Consider the following 19004-nt stretch of genomic DNA (forward strand, 5'->3'; position numbering starts at 1 on the left):
AACTCAAAAATCAAATTTTAGAAAGCCTTTATACAGATATTTAAAGACTTCCTTTAGTTTATAAACCTTTCCCTGCAACTGTGACACCTGCTATGTAGTTATGTAACTGACAGATCTATATACAGTACTTACAGTGGAATGTTGTAGGACACTCTTTGTGCTTGTATGAAGTCTTTAGGTTGGTGTTGGGCAATGACTTGCCATGTTATCCCATTATTGACGCTGTACTGCAGTAATACTCCCTTGTCTACAGTGTTCGCATCACTTAAGTTGGTATTGCAGCTTTCTGTCTGGGCTATGCTTCCGATCTGAAGCACGAACATGATTTTGCTGCAAAGGAATATGAACAGAATAATGGACAATAAGATTTTTATAACAATTGTGAATGAAAGTATGTGAAACAAAACAAAATATTACACCTCATTTTCTTGTTTTCCCAAGAAGATCTTATTCTAATACATTTCCTGTGAGCTCGAATGTTATTAAAATAATGCATAGTTGTATTTACCAGTCTAAAATATAAACATGCAATCAAAGTACTATAGATTATTTTGTGCACCCTAGGGCTCCTTTAAACTATATCAGTTGCTTTCAGTTATAACTGAAAGGACAACTGATTTTCAAAGTAATGTCCATGTTTTCCTATGGCTCAGCAAAAACTCGGTATACAGAGGCGCCAGAGTAGAGTAAAACGTTTTAAAAACCGCTTAAAAGAAGAGGGGGATGTTAAGGTGGACTCACCTCCCTCTTACAAAAAAAGAAAACTTACTTGAGTCTCAATAAAATAGGGAGCACAACTCAGTGGGTCAAGCAGAGGCGCTCAAACCTATTGCTTGACCCACTGAGTTGTGCTCCCATTTTTGCCTGAGGAAGCGGGGTCACGCCCGCGAAACGCGTTGCATTTGTGGAGTTGAATAAATTACTTGACAATTCTATTTTATTGAGACTCAAGTGAGTTTTCTTTTTTTGTAAGAGGGAGGTGAGTCCACCTTAACATCCCCTTCTTCTTTTAAGCGGTTTTTGAAACGTTTTACTCTACTCTGGCGCCTCTGTATACCGAGTTTTTGCTGATCTTCTAGTCCACCCTGGGTGGAGGGGTGCATCCCCATCTACTATCTACAGAGAGCGACTTCTTAACCTGAGTGGGGTCAGGTCCTAATGCTCCCCACCTGCATTTAAAGTGGTTGCCTATTGGTAACCCGTGTTTGTGAGTATATATATACATAAAATTGTATTGAACTCTTCATTTTACCTGATAATACTGCACCATATTGGGCTCTCGATTCTCTTCTTGTTTTTAAGCACATTTCCTATGGCTCAGTTCACACTATACACATTTTAACTAAAAGCTTTTTCACAATGCATCAAAAAAGTTAAAACACATCAGTTTTTTAGTGTATAGTGTAATAGAGGCCTTAGGGTGCATTCTCACACCTTTGGATACTTTGTATGTTTTTAACCCCCCTAGCAGCTTTATAGGCCAGTAACATTATTGAACAGTAGAAGTGACACAGGTTCCGTATTGTGTTTTGATATAATAAACATTGCATACTCACCTAGCTCTTGTGAGGTCAAGTGGTTTTGTCATGGCTTGTCTTATTTGGCACCCATTGAAGTAAAGTGAATCTCCATGAGCGTAAGGGGCGAGCTGACCACATCCATTTCCAATCACACCTCCTTGAATGTTTTCCCAGTTTATCTCGGTCACCTTTGCAGATTCAAAATTATCTTTAATGTAACTTGGAAGGTCATGATTAAACATGGAGCAATCATCACCTGTGAAGAATGAAATATTTTTTTATTGTTCTGCCTGTTAACTAAGAGTTACAATTTACTTAAACATACATTCATGTGAAATATTTCTACATGATGTCTAAGGTAAGGATGGTCAATGGCATAAAAAAAAAAGATTTCAGCTTAATATTATGCAAAGTCATGCAGCTTGAAAATGGACCAATCAAGTGTCACAGCAGCTTCATTCCATTGGTCCAGTTTCAAGCTCCATAAATCTGCAAAAATTAGCACAACGATTACCGTCAACTCAGAGTTATTTGACTGTCCCTAGTTTTAGGTAATAATGAGTCAAGTGGAGATTTTTTTTATGTAGAACCTCTATATCACGACCCATTATCCTTAAATTAAAGACAAACAACCCTAATGAGGCTGCTGTTACTTAAATGAGTGCACAGCAACTAGCTGTTATGTAGCTTACACTTTCAATCTTGCTGTACAGAAACTGTTGTCACATCAGTTGATTATTAATGACAATGGCAGCCCTATACTTACCATATTGACAGATTTCCTGCAGCAAACCAGTGCAATCTGATTCATACAGTTCTAACTCTTCATACCTCCTGTGCTTGTTATGTGACTTTAGACTATTGTGTTAAGTCTGAGAGATTTTATTAACTCTTTGAAGTTCTGTGCAGACCATTTAACAGCAACACCTTACACCTTAAACATATCACTAGTTGACCTAAGCCCGTTTAAAAACGGGCTCTACGTCTCTTCACGCCGCCACCGCCGCCAGTCCGTGCGTGCGCGCACCCGCCACCCGACGCCGCTCACGCACATGTCCGCTCGTTCGGCCGGCCGGCCCTGTGTCCTATCCCAACAGCTGTCAGTGCTTGACATGCACAGTAGCGCAAAGCACTGACACAGGGACAGACGCAGGGACACTTGCGTTTTATTTTATAGGATTGAATTAAAAAAAATCTGAAATGTTTGCTTTTTGTATATTGTTGTTATCTCACAAAAGATACCTTGGAATCCCTCATCGCATATACAGATGGCTCCAGTAGTGCAGTATCCATGACCATTGCAGAGCTTAGGGCAGGCTTCTCCAATGTAGACATGGTCCACAGCCCAGCTCTGCTTCTCTGCCTCATCACCTTTCTGAATCCAGCGGAACTGGGTAGCACTGTAGATAAAAACAGGGCAGTTTAGAACTCTTTCCTTGTTTGTCTTTCTTGCACTGACAGCTCTTGCAAAACTGAATATATGGAGCAGGCAAGTTGCAGAACTTCCAGGAAAATATAATAATAATATAAAACATCATAAAAGAGAGGAAATTGCAATGTTGTCCTTTGGTTATTTCTATAAATACTGATACAAAGTGGAAAAATGTAAAAACACAAAACTAGTCTCTTTTACCCCCTATACTTTCCTAGAGTTTGGGTCACCCCAAGCTGCTTGGTTATTCTGTAGCACCATGATACAATTCTAAAAGGTGCTGAGAAGTTCATAAAACATTACCAATTAAGAAAACTAGTTCTGATAAACATTAATATTACTTATAATGTGCTTAGACAGTTTCTTCTGGCATGTGGCCCTAACACGTTGCGTGTGAGCACAGTGGCAGCCGCACTCAGATGTGACTCCATGGGGGGATGCGACTCCATTGGGGCTCGCCTCTCCCCCACCTGTGCTGAGCGCTAACAATCAAACCACCTTCAAATCCCTGTGTGAAAGAGGCCTTAAGTGGCCACTACTGATCCAATATTTTACTCTGAGTTTGCCAAATCTATGAAGTATAAGGGTAAATTGAGTGAATAGATTAAATGGATAATTTAGGTAGGTCCTTTACATTAAGTAGAAATGGTAAGATTGGATGAAAAGGATTGGCTCGTTAGTGGCCACCAAAAGTAATTGATTAAAGCAGACCTTAAACCATACATTCGATCAGTGTTTCTCAGTATGATTACATCACACACGCCTTTATGAAAGGCCATGTTTGCTGAGGACCCCATGTTGTGGGTACCAGCATCTCAAGTAGCACTTGGTAACAGTACTCCAAAATTGTGTATGGTTGCTTTTCAATTGTTAATTATCTAAATATACTTACTAAGGTTTGTTTATATTAGAGGTATTATTTTTAAACTAAAAACTTACTATATGAATTAACTATGACAAATTCAAACACCCTTGAACCCCAGCATGTACAGTCATGGCCGGATTTCTGGCAAGGCCACATAGGCCATGGCCTAGGGCACCAGATAAACAAGGGGCGGCCTGCAGACATTTGGCATTATTTGCAGGGCATTATTTGCAAGTGTCCAAACAAATGAAAGGGGTCAGGATAACTGCACTATTAGTACCAGCTGGCATTTGCCTGTGCTGTGCTACAGGCAGCTGCAGTCCGTTAACCAAACGTTTGTGAACAGTGTGTGACTAGCAAAAAGCCAGACCTTGTCCAATGACTAGCAGCTGCAGGCAGTTACAGAAGGCCGGGTCCCACGCACTTGGTGTGGGGGATGAAAGGACCAGGGGCAGCACCAGCAAATAGTACAGAATACAGAAAGCAGCCTCTCACAGTACCCATTTCTTAATTATTGATGGCCAGCGCTGTTACCCTGGAGACAGCAGTGGGACCAGGACTCACTTTTACGTGTTGCTGACCCCACCCAATGTCCAATTGTGAGCCACTTTTGACTATGTGTGTGTGGTGGATGGCTCCCACCACGCCCATCACCTGTAGATCGCTTGATTGACCAGTTCCCCCATGTGACGTGATTGATTCACTTCACGTTGCCATGGAGACCTCGGCATTAGCCGCAATAGTGGACACCATCTACCCAAAGTTTTTTGGGTGTGTGTGGAGAGAGGTGGTAAGATACGGTTTCGGTTGGGGCGGCTGGTAATAGTCGGCCTGGGGCGGTAAGAAGTACAAATCCGGCCCTGTGTACAGTATAAGCATGTGGTACGTGAGTTGAATCTAGGCATTCAGTGACTTTAACTGTAACTTTCATTTATTTTTCAAGATTACTCACAGTCTCACACAGTAACTATGGCAAGGGAGAGGAGTATATTGTACATGGGTGTTTCCCCCCAAAAATGGGTAGATTTCTGAGTTGAACTTCCCTTTACTGCAATGAAAGAATGTAACTACGGTTTTAGCAGATACTACAATGCCATGGAGTTCAACAATACAGGAAGTTATATGGCGTGCAGCTACATAATGTTTATACCAGGTAGCCACAGAATTTGCCAAGTTGCTTTGGATAGAACAAACACATTAACAATTCAGCTGCCTGTTCATTTATACATCTGGATAATAAATAGTTTTTCACTTTGACTCATGTGGATATAGGGCAAGAAGTGATTGCAAGAATAATACAATTATTTATGGCCTTTCTTATTGAGACTGTAGTTCTCAGTCATGATTCGTGCGTCTGGCACATGCTCTGTACCTGGATGAGACATGGTCTGGCAGCTGCAATGTTACTCTTTTCCACAAAGAGCTGTTGACAGAGTTGTAGATTGTGGCTTCATGGAACTGGAATGGAGAGCAGCCGATGCTGTTTGAGGAGGAAGGAAGGCACTGAGTTTGGACCAGCTGCCATAAATCCGTCCTGTTAAAGCAGTAAACAAGGCAAAAGGTCAGCTATTGAAATACAAGTGAAATCCTGTAAACACTGACTAATTCCCTTCAAGCTTGAAAGTCACGCGCATCCTCTATTATGTGGGTTTATCAAACCTTTCTCACAAAAAATATTGCTGAAAAGGAGTGGCCTGCTACTGATTTACTACAGCATAGTAAAATTGCTTGATACACAAAAATCACTTCCCTGACAGTCACTGCACTGATGCAAGAATGCAAGTGACTGTATAAGGAGAGGGATATGGAAGCTGCCATGTTTATTTCCTTTTTAATGACAGTCCTGCTGATCTTTTTGTCTATGAAGAGTCAGGGACCTGGAGGGGTCGAGTAAAGAGGAGGGCGGGGGGTCGCAGTGGGGAAGGAGAAGGGGGGGGGGGAGCACCTATAATTGGCTAACCTATACTGAGGCACCTATACCTAGCTATACTGCGGGACCTATACCTGTCTACCTATCCAGCAGCACCTATACCTAGCTATACTGTGGCACCTATACCTATCTACCTATCCTGCGGTACTTATACCTAGTTATACTGCGGCTCCAATACCTGCCTAGCCTATATTGTGGGATCTATGCGTGGCTAACCTATACTGGGGGCAGCTATAGCTGGCTACCTATACTGGGGCACCTATGGCTTGCTAACCTATACTGGGGGCATCTATACCTGACTACCTATACTTGGGAGCTAAATACCGCATCGCAAATAATATTCTCTAGCCCACAGGTTGGGGGGTGCAATTTTACACCCTCCCCTGGGAGCAATTTAGCCCAGAAATTTGAATTTTGCAGATTGGCTTCCAATGCGCACCCTACATCACGCACATGATGGAGACTTGGTGGGGGGCTTATACTCACCATTGGCATGCTGATCCCTCATCGTACCCCTGATAGCTTCCCCAGTGTCTTCTTCCATGTCCCCCTGTGTATTAGCTTCTACCTCGGCGATGACCTGTTCCCCGGTGATCGGTGTTGATGACGCCAGGGTCACATAAGCGTTATCAACATCCGGCGGCAAATGATATTTTTTTTTTGTATTGAATTCAATACAATAATCTGTATTGAATTAAGTATAAAAAAATCATTACAAAAAAAAAATGCTTGAAAATTATTTGAAGTTAATTGTACCACTTTTTGCACAGAAATCCTGGGGAAACTGAACGCCAGGGAGGTTAACCTCCTTGGCGGTAACCCCGTGTGTGACACGAGGTAAGCCACCGGAGGGTGCCGCTCAGGCCCTGCTGGGCCGATTTACATAATTTTTTTTTCAAACACGCAGCTAGCACTTTGCTAGCTGCGTGTTTGGTCTGATCGCCGCCTCCCACCGCCCATGCGCCGCTCCCCGCCGCGATACAGGCCCCCCCCCCCGCATACCCCTTGCGCAGCCTGGCCAATCGCCGCCAGGCTACGCTATGGGGTGGATCGGGACTCCCTGTGACGTCACGACGTCGATGACGTCACTCCGTTTGTCGCCATGGCGACGGGGGAAGCCCTCAAGGAAATCCCGTTCAGAACGGGATTTCCTTATGGGCAAGCGGCGCCAGCGGCGATCGGAGGGGACGAGCGGACACCGCGGGGAGGGGGGAAGCATGTAGCTAGCGCTAGGCTAGCTACATGCTAACAAAAAAAAAAAGGCGAAAAAAACCCTACCGCCAGGGGGGTTAAAAGAAGAGTGATTTCCAAAGCAAACAATTTCGGGCCTTGCTTTCCCTTAAGAACAGGCTATAAAAATGCTGCATGCAGAGCAACTGTGATTCGACTCCTGTGGGATCATGGCCATTCACTTTCAGCAGCGAAAAGCTTTTGGAATCCCCTGCGATTCTTAGAAAGCATAATTCCCTGCTGAACATGCTCTATGTACACTGGATCTGCAGGACAGGCAAGCAATATGGTCTGCGTGTATGGAAATTCATATGGCAGCCTTTATATGCCTCTTAGTGTGGGGTCCCTTTAACAGACATGGCAGACTACTTTTGACCAGAGATGAGCTTAAAATTAGACTTTGCATAGCTCTGTCTAATGATTTAAGCCTGAGCCATTGACCAGTGGTTGCTGGTTAATAGAGATGGTTAATGCTGATTTTATGATAATGTATCCGGCTTGGAATTGGACCAAACTCATCAGCTCCTAAATTTGGATGATTAAAAATATAAAAAATACTTATGGGTCTTTCAGAATAGAATGACTGACTGCACTGGAATAAAACGTGGCATAAATCTAGGATATAACTGATTAGTTATTTACATACAAAAACAATTCCCAAAGTGACCCTGTAGTGAGAGGAATATAGAGTTTGCCACATTTATTTTCTTTTAAACGATGCCAATTGCCTGGCTGATCCTCTGCCTTTGATACTTCCAGCATCCACAGTGGAGCATTATATTTACCTCCCGCAGAGCTTGGTCAGGTATTCTCTGTTCTTCCTGGCAGCCGCACACTCCATGCAGTACACATGCCTACAGCTCCCAATTGGCCTGATGCATGAAAGGCTGGTAAATTTGTTGTGTGCAGGCAACACATGGCAATTTTGATGGTACTAACCCCAGGGTAACAGCGGCATTATTGTATTATTGTAAGTGCGTTACCATAACAATATGCACATTACCCTGGTGAGGCTAATAGTGTAACAGGCATTACTCCCCTCCCCTGGCAGGCTGGCATTGGTATAATTGCCTGGGCTACCTGCGAACAGCAAATTTATCATACTTTTGTGCATTAGGCCCAATGTGTGTTACAACATAGGGAGATGAAGGTATGCAGCATAGAATGTGGAGCTACTGGGAAGAACCAAAAGGGTTTCTTTATTTCAGTATTCTTTTATTTGTCTCCAAAGAAGCAAAACGTGTAAATACAAACAATGCCACATCATACAGTTATCACATGCAACTTACTCAAGTAATAACAGAACAAGATATCTTCATACAACAACCATACAGTAAAACCATAAATAAAAATCAGCATTTATCTTCTATGTCATAGAACAAAGTTTTTCAGAAACAATACAACTGATTTGAATGGAAACTAAAGAAGTTTTTGTTATTTTTACCAACCTCCCCCCACCACCCCATTCCTCCTCCCTGCCCTCCCTCCCAGCCAGTGGAGACCACAGCATCCAGGAATTAGAATGCCTCAATTTCCCATGTGATTCTTGAACCAATGCCTCCAAACTCCTAATATCTTTCACCCCCTGCACGCATTCCTGGATTTAGGGGGCAGTGTCTTACCACCAATAAAGCAGAGGTTTTTTAAACTTTTTAATTGGAACTGAGATCATAAAAAAGGAAAATGGCCTCCGGGTTAGTATAGAGTCCAATAGAAAGGCATTCCCACGCAACCTTACACACCGTCTCCCAGAGAGGCTGAATCTTAGGAAAGGAGAACCACATATGTGTCATATTCCCTGTCTCTCTACCGCACCCCCGGCATACACAAGGCAACCCAGGGTAGAAAGAGTGAAGAACTGCCAGGGTGTGATACCACTGTGCTAGTATCCTAAAGATAAGCGCTTTTCAGAAAAAAAGGAAAGCTTTTTCCTATTGGGACTCAGAAAACTCTTTTCCCAGCTCAGCATGCTATTGAGCTATATATAAAGGACGTGTATCATGAATATGAGTAATGAGAGTATTCTAGAATACTGTGATAGCTTTGGAAGCTGGAGGCGCCACAAAGCACAGATCTACTGTATCAGTTAGGTCTCTAAAGAAGTCCCCCGTAGCGACCACAAGGGTTTCTATTTGTTTAGTAGCATAAAGGTTTGTTAATGCTTTTATTGATACAATCACAGTTTACTGTCACTATGTTATTAAAATGTGCATGGCCGTAAAGTTCATTTTTCCCCAGGGCTCCATTCTACCTTAAGCCATCCAAGACTCTATAACAAGTATGCATCTTATGACTCAGATAGTGGCAGCCACAGTCAGAAGTATATTAGCCTAAGGGAATACCTGTTTGGGGAACTATAGTGCAGGACTACCTGTGCAATGGTATTTTGGGTGCCTGTAAATACTTGTGCAGGTGGGTTTTACTGTAAATGACTCATTTTATAAATTATTATATTTTTTCAATTAACCTTCAGCACTCCGAAGTTACATACTACTCTATAATTCTGTTTGAAGCTTAATGACGGATTCCGACTAAAGCTACAAGCACACTTGTTTGGAAACAATAGCTGTATAGATGTACTGTTTTGCTCCCAGCTGAGCAATGGGTACTGCTTAGTGAAGAGGGAAGACGAATGAGTGGCACTATACCACAGGAACAACAGAAACTGGAGGACAGCAAACCAGCTGGGCAGTTGCTCCAGTGGAGGCCAATAGCATTGGGGGACTGCAGTACACACTTTATACTTCATATGATTGGAATAATCATTTTGGCCAAGGAAATCTAAAGCGACTATGTACTTAGTTGTGTCTTACCTTGAATCCTTGGTATACTCAAGCATTACAGAGTGACGATCAATGCATGTATTCACTTCACAGCCCACCACAATCTGAAATGTAGACACAGAACTTGTTAGTTCATTGAAGCCTTAATCACTAGGACATTAAGCATAGTCTACAATAATAACAGGATGACAGTGAAAAGCTAGGATAAAAGACTTCAGCTGCCGTGACTTTGGTACTAAGTATATTTAGAACAACATAAGCATGTACTGTGTCCATAATAAGTTGTAGCCATTAGATCTTTCTGGTAACAATCAAGTATGTAATGAAATTGTTAAAAATCATAAATGTGCTTCAAGAAAGTATCAATAATATTCTGACAAAATGGTGTAATGTTCACTAATGCCCACTAGAGGTCACCATACTTCCTTAAATTCCATGCTGCATTTCTTTTATGAGGTTGTTTTCTCAACATAAACAGGGAGACAATCCTTTTAAGTAGATGGACATCTAAAAGTCACAGGCCTGTACATAAATGTCCATATACTCATGTCTTTTGCTTATAGAACTAAGAAGACATGTACCCGTGAAAATGTAATTGTTATTACTTCATATAGGAAAAACAATAATATATAAATATCTCTTAAATAAAATTTGAATGATATTTTTCTGCCTATGCCTAACAGATGTGCTTCATGCAATTACTGCCACCCATTGAACAGCAAATAACATAGGGCAGTAGCTAAAACGCTCAGCAGCAGCAGGCGAGTGCTAATTCCACATTGGCCTACAATAATGTACTTGTCTGCATATGGCAGATTATGGGAAATATCTGCCTGAAATACATACCTTGAACTGCATCATATAGCCAGGTTGTATAATGAGCTCTCTTGAGGAGAGGATATTGTGCATTTTGTCCTTCTTCTTGTTAGGCCAGTATAGATGAAAAGATGGGTTGCCACAGAACCCGGCTGTTCTTACTGCATTGGGGTAAAAACTCCAGTGTTCATCATGGGACGTACCTTCTAGGAAGAGAACCAATGTCAATTCTTCCCTGTTTAACTTCTAAGGAGTAATTTCTTTTTTTCATACAGCATTTATTTTTCATGGCACAACATGATTTCAGCGCTGTCGGTTAACTTTATCCAAAAGACCCACAATGTTTATTTTTTCATTTTTATTTACAATTTTATGTGCTACTTCCTTACTCTCAATTCAGATTACAACCCCAACTCATTTATGCTACATTGCATTACATTACACTGTATTATATTTATTATACAGTATAAAATATGATCATTTCCACACAAAATTCATAGCTCGACATGTACTACAAACCACCCACTAGGTGGCAGCATATTTTAGCCATTAATACATGCTGTGTATCTTTGAATCACGTTTTCTTTCTGTGGCATTCAGGGACCAGTTAACAACTGCAGTTTTTTTTTCATTTTTTCCTGGGAAAAGCTTTCTTCCAAAAAGATTATAATTGGCACCATGATTTCTGTTTATTCTTTTTTAAATATATGGACTTGTAAAATTCACTACGTTTTTATACAATGATAAACATTACCTCTGTAATAAAAAATGCCAGGAAAAGATACAGTGGCGTAGCTAAGGACTTGTGGGCCCCAATGCAAGTTTTACAATGGGGCCCCCACAAGTACTCTATACATAACAATTGGTCCGGCGCACCAAAACCTGCCAATGGTAATTACAGTGCCAGAGGTGCAAGAAGGGGATGGGAAACAGTTTGTTAATGATTACCACTATTCAAAGTATCTATAGAAGTAATTATGAGCACAGCACCAATAGAGAGCTAAAGCTGTAGTTGGGGGAGGGCCCTTCAAGGCCCCTCTGGCCCAAGGGACCCTATGTGGTCGCAATCTCTGCAACCCCTATTGCTACGCCCCTGAAAAGATACACTATTTAGAAGATGCTTATGAAGTTGTGACTGGCTGCAGATATGCTTCTGAATCAACAGACACTGCAAAAACATTGCAGCTTTATGGGAGTAATGTGTAAGCAATCACTGCAGTATCCCATAAGTGAGAGCTGTGAATGCGTCCTGCCTAATAACTGACTATTTTATAAAAATATCCAGGCCGGGTTTGTTGGATCACTCATGACATCCCCACTGGTGATATCTGTATATGTTTGGGTAAATCAGACACGTGCCCCACATGCAATTAACTTTTTCATCTCAGATTTCTCATGGGTGATATTTTCACAACTTGTAAATAAAATGCTTTTTCAACCACTAGCAAGCAAGAAAATATTCCAAATAATTTTGATAGCACCTTTTCACCCATTTTGGTTTTTTTTTTTCAATTGCAAAGTACTGAAAAATTATTTTAAATACAAGATGAAAATGATCTCTTAGGAGAAGACTCAGGAGAAAAGGTTAATTGCATATGGGCTATTGTTTATGATATTGGTTAGAGGAGAGCCCTCCCTGGTTAGGCTACACAGACAGACATTTATTGTCATTTTGTTTTTCTTTGGAAGGGACTAATTAAATAAAAATAACTATAGTATTGTTTACTGGTGTGCTTTTCAGCTTTTTCTGTTTTTTGTTTAACTTGACAATTAAATAAACCAGGACTTCATTTAATGATGTGAAAACTTTTATAAGACACACATACCATCATCAAAGGTGTCCACAAGCTGGCTTGGGTTGATTTCTGCTCCTCCAATTAATATATTATCAAGGGCCCACTGAGCACGGTCAGGGCCTGGGACCACAAAGCCATTACTGACAGTAAATGGCTGCCACCAACGCAGCCGAGTTGTGTTGGTCTGGGCCTGCTCTGGTAGTAGGATGTAGTCATATCTGACGTTTATGTATTTTTGGTAGTCCATCTCATGTAGCAGTGTCCAAGAAATACCTGTCAGGAGAAGGATACAGTGTCTAATATACATCCAAGTTCACAGCTACTTGTAAAGAAGATCAGAAGTATTATGATGCATTTATGTCTGACACATTTTGCACAGTGCTTTACATAGTACATTGAATAATGCACATTTCTATGTATGGACATTACTGTTGGGTAACAGAATACAGACAAGGACTACTGATGAAGAATGTCAAAACTCCAGATCTGGAACAGCTATCTGGCAGGTGCTAGTGGCAAGAATACATTCAGAAAGTACATTTAGAAATCATTAAAAGAGTAGGTCTCAAATATTCCCATAAATAACTCTCCAGAAGTGAAGAATAAAAACAGCCAATAATCTGTATAATCATACTTTTACCTTCACAAAACTTCACAATACATACTATCAGTGGCGTAGCTAGAGATTATGTGGCCCCATAGCAAAACTTTTATGGGGCCGTAAAATGTAGGCATTCTTGAGCATTTCCACCTGCCCCTATGCTATGGGTATGAGTTAATTTGGCAATTTACATTATCATGTGATCTACACTTCATACAGTCCATGGGTACTGAGACAAATTCATAGGGTGGAGAAACACACGAAAGGTAATAGTGAACACATCAAGTACTCTGCTCCAGGGCTCCATAGCAGCTGCTATGGTTGCTATGGCTATTGATATGCCCTTGCATACTATTATAACAAATATCTGAAATTACATTATGCTATTACAATTTATATAATCTCTTATAATACCGGTATATTCAAATTCTATATTACTGGTGTATTATATTACTCATTAAATCCCAGCTAAATGCATCTATATAAAATGGTAATTCTGATTCTGACAGTCCTGTACCATATGTGTCTTCATTGTAAGCTTCCCTGCAGCTGGGTTATCATCTTTTGTCAACAATTCATTCTTTGCACCTCCTAAGCGTAGCTGCACCCCCATGAAAAAACCTGCCCCCTCTTTCCCCCGACCTTGCATAATCATCTTAGTGTAAACTACTGTCACCCCCTCCAAAACCTAACATAGCTCCCTGGATCAAAGCCTAGCATGGCTTCCCCAAAATTAAATACTACCCCTACAAACCAAGCATTACCTGTTTAGTGCAAAAAACCATCCCTCCTCCAGGACTAGCACTACCCCCCATTTTGGAGGAGCCAAACCTAATATAACCAACCTAGTGCATAAAACCATCCGTGTCTCATCCCTGTGATAAACAAACAAAAAAGAAACAAAGAAACCTCATAACAACCCCTCTTGTTGTGTTCAGTAGTCATGGAGGCAGGATAACTGAAACTAGGTTTATTTACAAAATTTCCCAACTCTATATATAAGCAGTGTCTTCTCTCCATGTTCCTAGGCAGGCAAAACAGGAACCAATGACTCACAACAGTCCAGATCATTTTAGATGTATTTATAGACTTTCCCAACTCTCTACGTAAGCAATGCCTTCTCTCCATGTTCCTTGTAGGGCAAAACAGGAACCAACAACCCATAACAGTCTAGATAATGTTATGCAGTAATACAAATGATGCAGTAATACCAGTAGAACACTGACATCTACCAGGCCAAATGTAAAGAACCCCCCCCCCCCCCTGAACACACACACACACACTCACCCTCGAGTGGTCTCCTGATAATAATCTTGGTGTGAACACCTTTTTTACTTGATGTTCCTACATTTCCATGAAGTGGTCATTAGAGAGAAGCAACACCTCCAACAAAGCAATAACTCATGTTGCAGTGTCCTTTTCAATGTTAGAATGCATTTCCCCAGAGAACCAAACAGACCTTTGCTTCTTGCAGCAGTCTTTCCTCCCGTAGAGTATCATTAGGCACATTTAGGTCATTCAAAAGCATACGGGGTATGTAAGTAAGGATGGCAGCAAAAGAATAAGCACATTAAGACTAATGCAGCCTTACTGTCTGTTCACATTTTGCTGAAGCGCTTAGACAGGAGGGAGCTATGGGAAGGCCACTGAAAGAAGAAAGCATCTGTAAGAACACTGAAGAGAAGAGCACGGCTGTTAAGATGCAGCCTTATCATCCTCGATATGGGTACGGGTACTCTTTAAGTTAGTATACTAAAACATTATAGGTAGAATGGTTTAATTTTCCCATAACCAGTGTCTATGTATCTCTACAACTTCCTACTACATACCAATCTGTTAGTACATAACTTTCTGATTTTCTTTCAGATTTGTACTGACAAATGCATTATTTGTGTTTATTATTTCCCCCAAATGTGGGTGTTTTTATACATTTCAAATACTTTATGTCTAAACAGTTCTTCATAAAGCTGAAGTAAGCTCTGGAAAGTAATATGTTCTGTATTGAGACTGAAATATTTGTATGTTCTTCCACAATCATTTGCTCTGTTTCAAGGACACCTGACCTCAGACAAAGCTACCTAAGCTAAGCACAAAGGTATGGTAATGCTGGATCCACATTCCTCTATGCATTGTCCATTCCTCTCCTTGTTCCCGCTGGTCCTCATAACTCTTTGAAAATTGTTAACATTTTTCCTAAAGTCAGATTTTCAGACAGGAAGAGGCAGGCTTGCTTACTCTCCCATTTCCTCCTCTTAAAGGACATCAGAGGTGACATGTGACATGATGAGATAGACATGTGTATGTACAGTACCAAGTCCACAAATAACTATGCTGCTGTAACGATTGTGGAATTCTCTCCGTGATCAGCGCACAAGACGTGGGCTGACACTGCAGGAATCCTCCACAAGCGTGTAATTTGAGGGAACCCAGCAAAAGGTGCAATGCACCTGTAGAGGGAAATTCCTGTCGGCAGGTGGAGCTGTGGAGTGCAGAGGAACCGCTCCTTTGCCCTACCACACACGCCAGACAGGAATTGCACGAAGGGAAGAAACGCAGGGCAAGATAGCCCTGAATGAGATTGAGCAAAGGGACAGATTGTATGTGTGTGCACCAAACTAGTTGCCAACCCGCGACGGTGCATACACAACAGCAGATATGAAGTAGGAACGCAATCGCGAGAGATGCGATTGCCAGAGGCGACACAAGGCTACAGCAAGGCAGAGCACGAGAGTAGCAAAGGCACAGCAAATCATACAATGAGAAGATACGGAAAATAACAAACGCTAGCTAAACGCGAACACCGCACTCATTCGCAACAGTGCACGCGTTTATGCGCGATCTCCGCATGATAAGCACAAAAGAGACAAGCACGCCTAACTAACCACCGACAGACAAACATGAAACAGAGGACGCGAGCGCTTGCTTAACGGTTTCCTCACCGAGCCTCCAGCAAGCGTTCGTAGCAGACAAGACAGATACACGAAAACAGGAATAAGCAAGAGATAGGATCCACAGCACTAGCGCAAGAGGCTAGTGCGATCCAGGAAGACAGAACAGAAGGATCCACAGCACTAGCGCAAGGCGAGTGCGATCCAAGTATAGAAAGAGAGATGGAGATCAGACGGATCCACAGCACTAGCGCAAGGCGAGTGCGATCCTGGCAAGACAGATCAGATGAGATAGCTGGTAGCAACCGCTGCTCCAGCTATACTCCAAGAACAACAGATCAGAAAGACTTCCTGTCGACCACCGCTGGGACAGGACAATCGCAACAGACAAACAAAACAGATATGCAATCCTAACTGCACTAGGGAAACTGCCTAGTGCAGTTCCAGGAATTACTCTAAGCTAATCTTCAAACAATGAGCAAGGCTGACACTCAGGAGTGTTCCACAGGACTAACTCTTATTACCAGCAAAGGACTCTGGGAAACATAGCTCTTTATACTGCCAGTCATCAAAGGAGGCAGGTAGGGGATTTGCATAACGAGTGTATGCAAATTCCTCAGCAGCAGAACAGACCAGAAACTTGTAATGGAAAGACAGGTCTCTCTTGCAGAGACATGCAGCCCACAGACTAGAGGAATGGTCAAACAGCTGTCTGCCAGTGCATCCAGCTGAGCGGATCATTACAGCTGCATTCATTTTTTCTTTCTGTGCCTGAAAGAGTTAAAAATCGTATACAATTAACAATTTCTGTCTGGGTCGGGACCGGGTTGGACTATAGAGTAACCCTCACTGATAAGGAATTGCAGCCATATAACACTTTCCTGGCAGTAAATGGCTTATGAGAGTAGGAAAGAGGAAAAAAGGCCAATAGTTCACAGATTATATCTCTGGCATACTTCAATGAGTGTATCATTGAGAATAGGCCATGAAACAGTAAAAATATAAAATAAAACTGTGGGATAACTTAAAACAGTCATTTTTAGAAGAAGGAGAATAGATACAATTGTTTATCTCATTAGTTAATGTTCACATCGGATGTCCATTAAGGAAAATGAATGGTGTGAGGAGGGAGTAGGAGAATTATAGGAGGAAACATCACAGCATGGCTGCCAATTTACCCAAAAGTCAAATTTTTCACACACAAAGATACTGTATGTGAATCCAGCATGGTCAGACCTCTGTGCTTACATTAGATAGCTTTGCCTTGGTTCAGTTGTGCTTTAAATATGAAATCAATGCTGCTGTATACAGATTCTAAGCAATTCACTTTGGCTAGTAAACTTTGGTGGCCAAAGGTTAAAGTAAAAAAAAATAAATACTGTGTTATTTAAGCACTTGCAGTTCTTCTGCAATGTACCTCCCCCCTGCACTGACCTGTTTCACATGACTGTCCCATTACTATGCCGCCATTAATTATTGCACTGCATAAGGAACCCTTATGCTGGTTGTAAAATATTTTTTATCAATGTTTTCAAACAAAACAAATTGTCTGCTTGCAACGCTAGTTAGCTTGTAAACTCCAGTTCTGCCTTAATAACCGTCCACTGTGTGGACTGATTTTGCCATTATATCACTGTCTATAATGTTATTTATAGATAGAATGCAGTTTCTGATATTAAATAATTAAGAATGTAACCAACTATACCTCCATCAGTAGAATAATCTAGAAGAACACCTTCTTTTCTGCATATAGGTTTATGGCACGACGTAATATTTACACTTCCAATCCTTGCCCAGTATTGTATAAACCTAACAAAAAAACACGAAATGTCAACAGTCAAAATGATTGTATAACAACATAATCTTCACTATAGATCTTTAATAAATTAGCATGGGTCAAGGAATGACAATGTTAATTATACTGTATAATGGAATCCTATGCTATAAAATCCCTGTGTCCCTGCATCCCCTCCAGACCCTGTGACCGTGCTTTTGTGCATGCATAGCACGGGCAGCTGTTAGGACAGGAGGAGGATAGGGCCAGGTGTGTGCAGGCGCGGAGAGGTCGTGCAAGGGGGGGGGGGGGGGCGTGCTTACATGCAGCCGGTGGCAGCGGACAAGGGCGGAGGGGAGGGAGGTTGTGAGGGTGGTCTAGTGCCCATTTTTTTTAAACGGTCTTAGGTCTGCTAGTACATGATAAAATGATCTATACACATTTGCTGGCTATAAACTGTAATGTTACTATACACAAAGACACAAGATAAGGCGTCATTACTTACTTTGCCCCTCTGAGATCCAGGTCCTGGGTGACTGTTTGACGTACTGCAGCTGAGCCAAAGTACAGGGCATTGTCCTCAGCCAAGATTCCACACTCCGTGCAAGTCTTCCCTCCTTCCATGGACAGCCAAGAGTCTGGTTTCAGATCATCTGTGTCAAAGCGCTCTTTCAAGAAGGTCTATCAAACAGCAATTCATTATACCTTAATGTTACGTGTCATAGCATATATATTATAACTTTAGATATAACTGAAGAAAAAAGACTCTCAATATTTGACTTTGTAATCATTTATTCAACAGAAATGAACTAAGATGCTGCAATGTGTTTGAGGCATGAGGGCCTATGTCTTAGTAATAAAGTCTTAGGGTCTTTAACCACTTCACCACTGAGGGGTTTTACCCCTTGAGCACCAGAGCAATTTTCACCTTTCAGCGCTCCTTCCATTCATTCGTCTATATCTTTACGATTACTTATCACAATGAAATGAACTATATCTTGTTTTTTTCGCCACCAATTAGGCTTTCTTTAGGTGGGACATTATGCCAAGAATTATTTTATTCTAAATGTGTTTTAATGGGAAAATAGGAAAAAATGTGGGAAAAATTCATTATTTTTCAGGTTTCGGCCATTATAGTTTTTAAATAATGCATGCTACTTTAATTAAAACCCATGAAATTTATTTGCCCATATTTTCCCATTTATAAAACTATTTAAATTATGTCCCTATCACAATGTTTGGCGCCAATATTTTATTTGGAAATAAAGGTGCATGTTTTTCAGTTTTGCGTCCATCCCTAATTACAAGCCCATAGTTTATAAAGTAACAGTGTTATACCCTCATGACATAAATATTTAAAAAGTTCAGT

The 19004-nt window shown here is 41.3% G+C and overlaps 1 protein-coding gene across 6 annotated transcripts in view; it reads right to left on the reverse strand.

The window, feature by feature from the left end:
* RELN (reelin) overlaps window positions 1–19004 on the reverse strand; it is a 736759-nt gene that overhangs the window by 33581 nt on the left and 684174 nt on the right. For 4 of the 6 annotated variants that reach the window (XM_068276231.1, XM_068276232.1, XM_068276233.1 and 1 more), the window contains 9 exons: window positions 18141–18316; window positions 17567–17670; window positions 12403–12645; window positions 10607–10782; window positions 9791–9864; window positions 5190–5351; window positions 2763–2920; window positions 1557–1776; window positions 133–330 (listed from right to left, as the gene is read on the reverse strand). In XM_068276231.1, the coding sequence (XP_068132332.1) occupies window positions 133–330; window positions 1557–1776; window positions 2763–2920; window positions 5190–5351; window positions 9791–9864; window positions 10607–10782; window positions 12403–12645; window positions 17567–17670; window positions 18141–18316 (1511 nt within the window). The remainder of the gene's footprint in view (window positions 1–132; window positions 331–1556; window positions 1777–2762; window positions 2921–5189; window positions 5352–9790; window positions 9865–10606; window positions 10783–12402; window positions 12646–17566; window positions 17671–18140; window positions 18317–19004) is intronic. The other 2 variants (XM_068276234.1, XM_068276230.1) reach the window with 1 other exon arrangement.

Source organism: Hyperolius riggenbachi, chromosome 3 (genome assembly GCF_040937935.1).
Source record: "Hyperolius riggenbachi isolate aHypRig1 chromosome 3, aHypRig1.pri, whole genome shotgun sequence".
NCBI lineage: Eukaryota > Metazoa > Chordata > Amphibia > Anura > Hyperoliidae > Hyperolius > Hyperolius riggenbachi.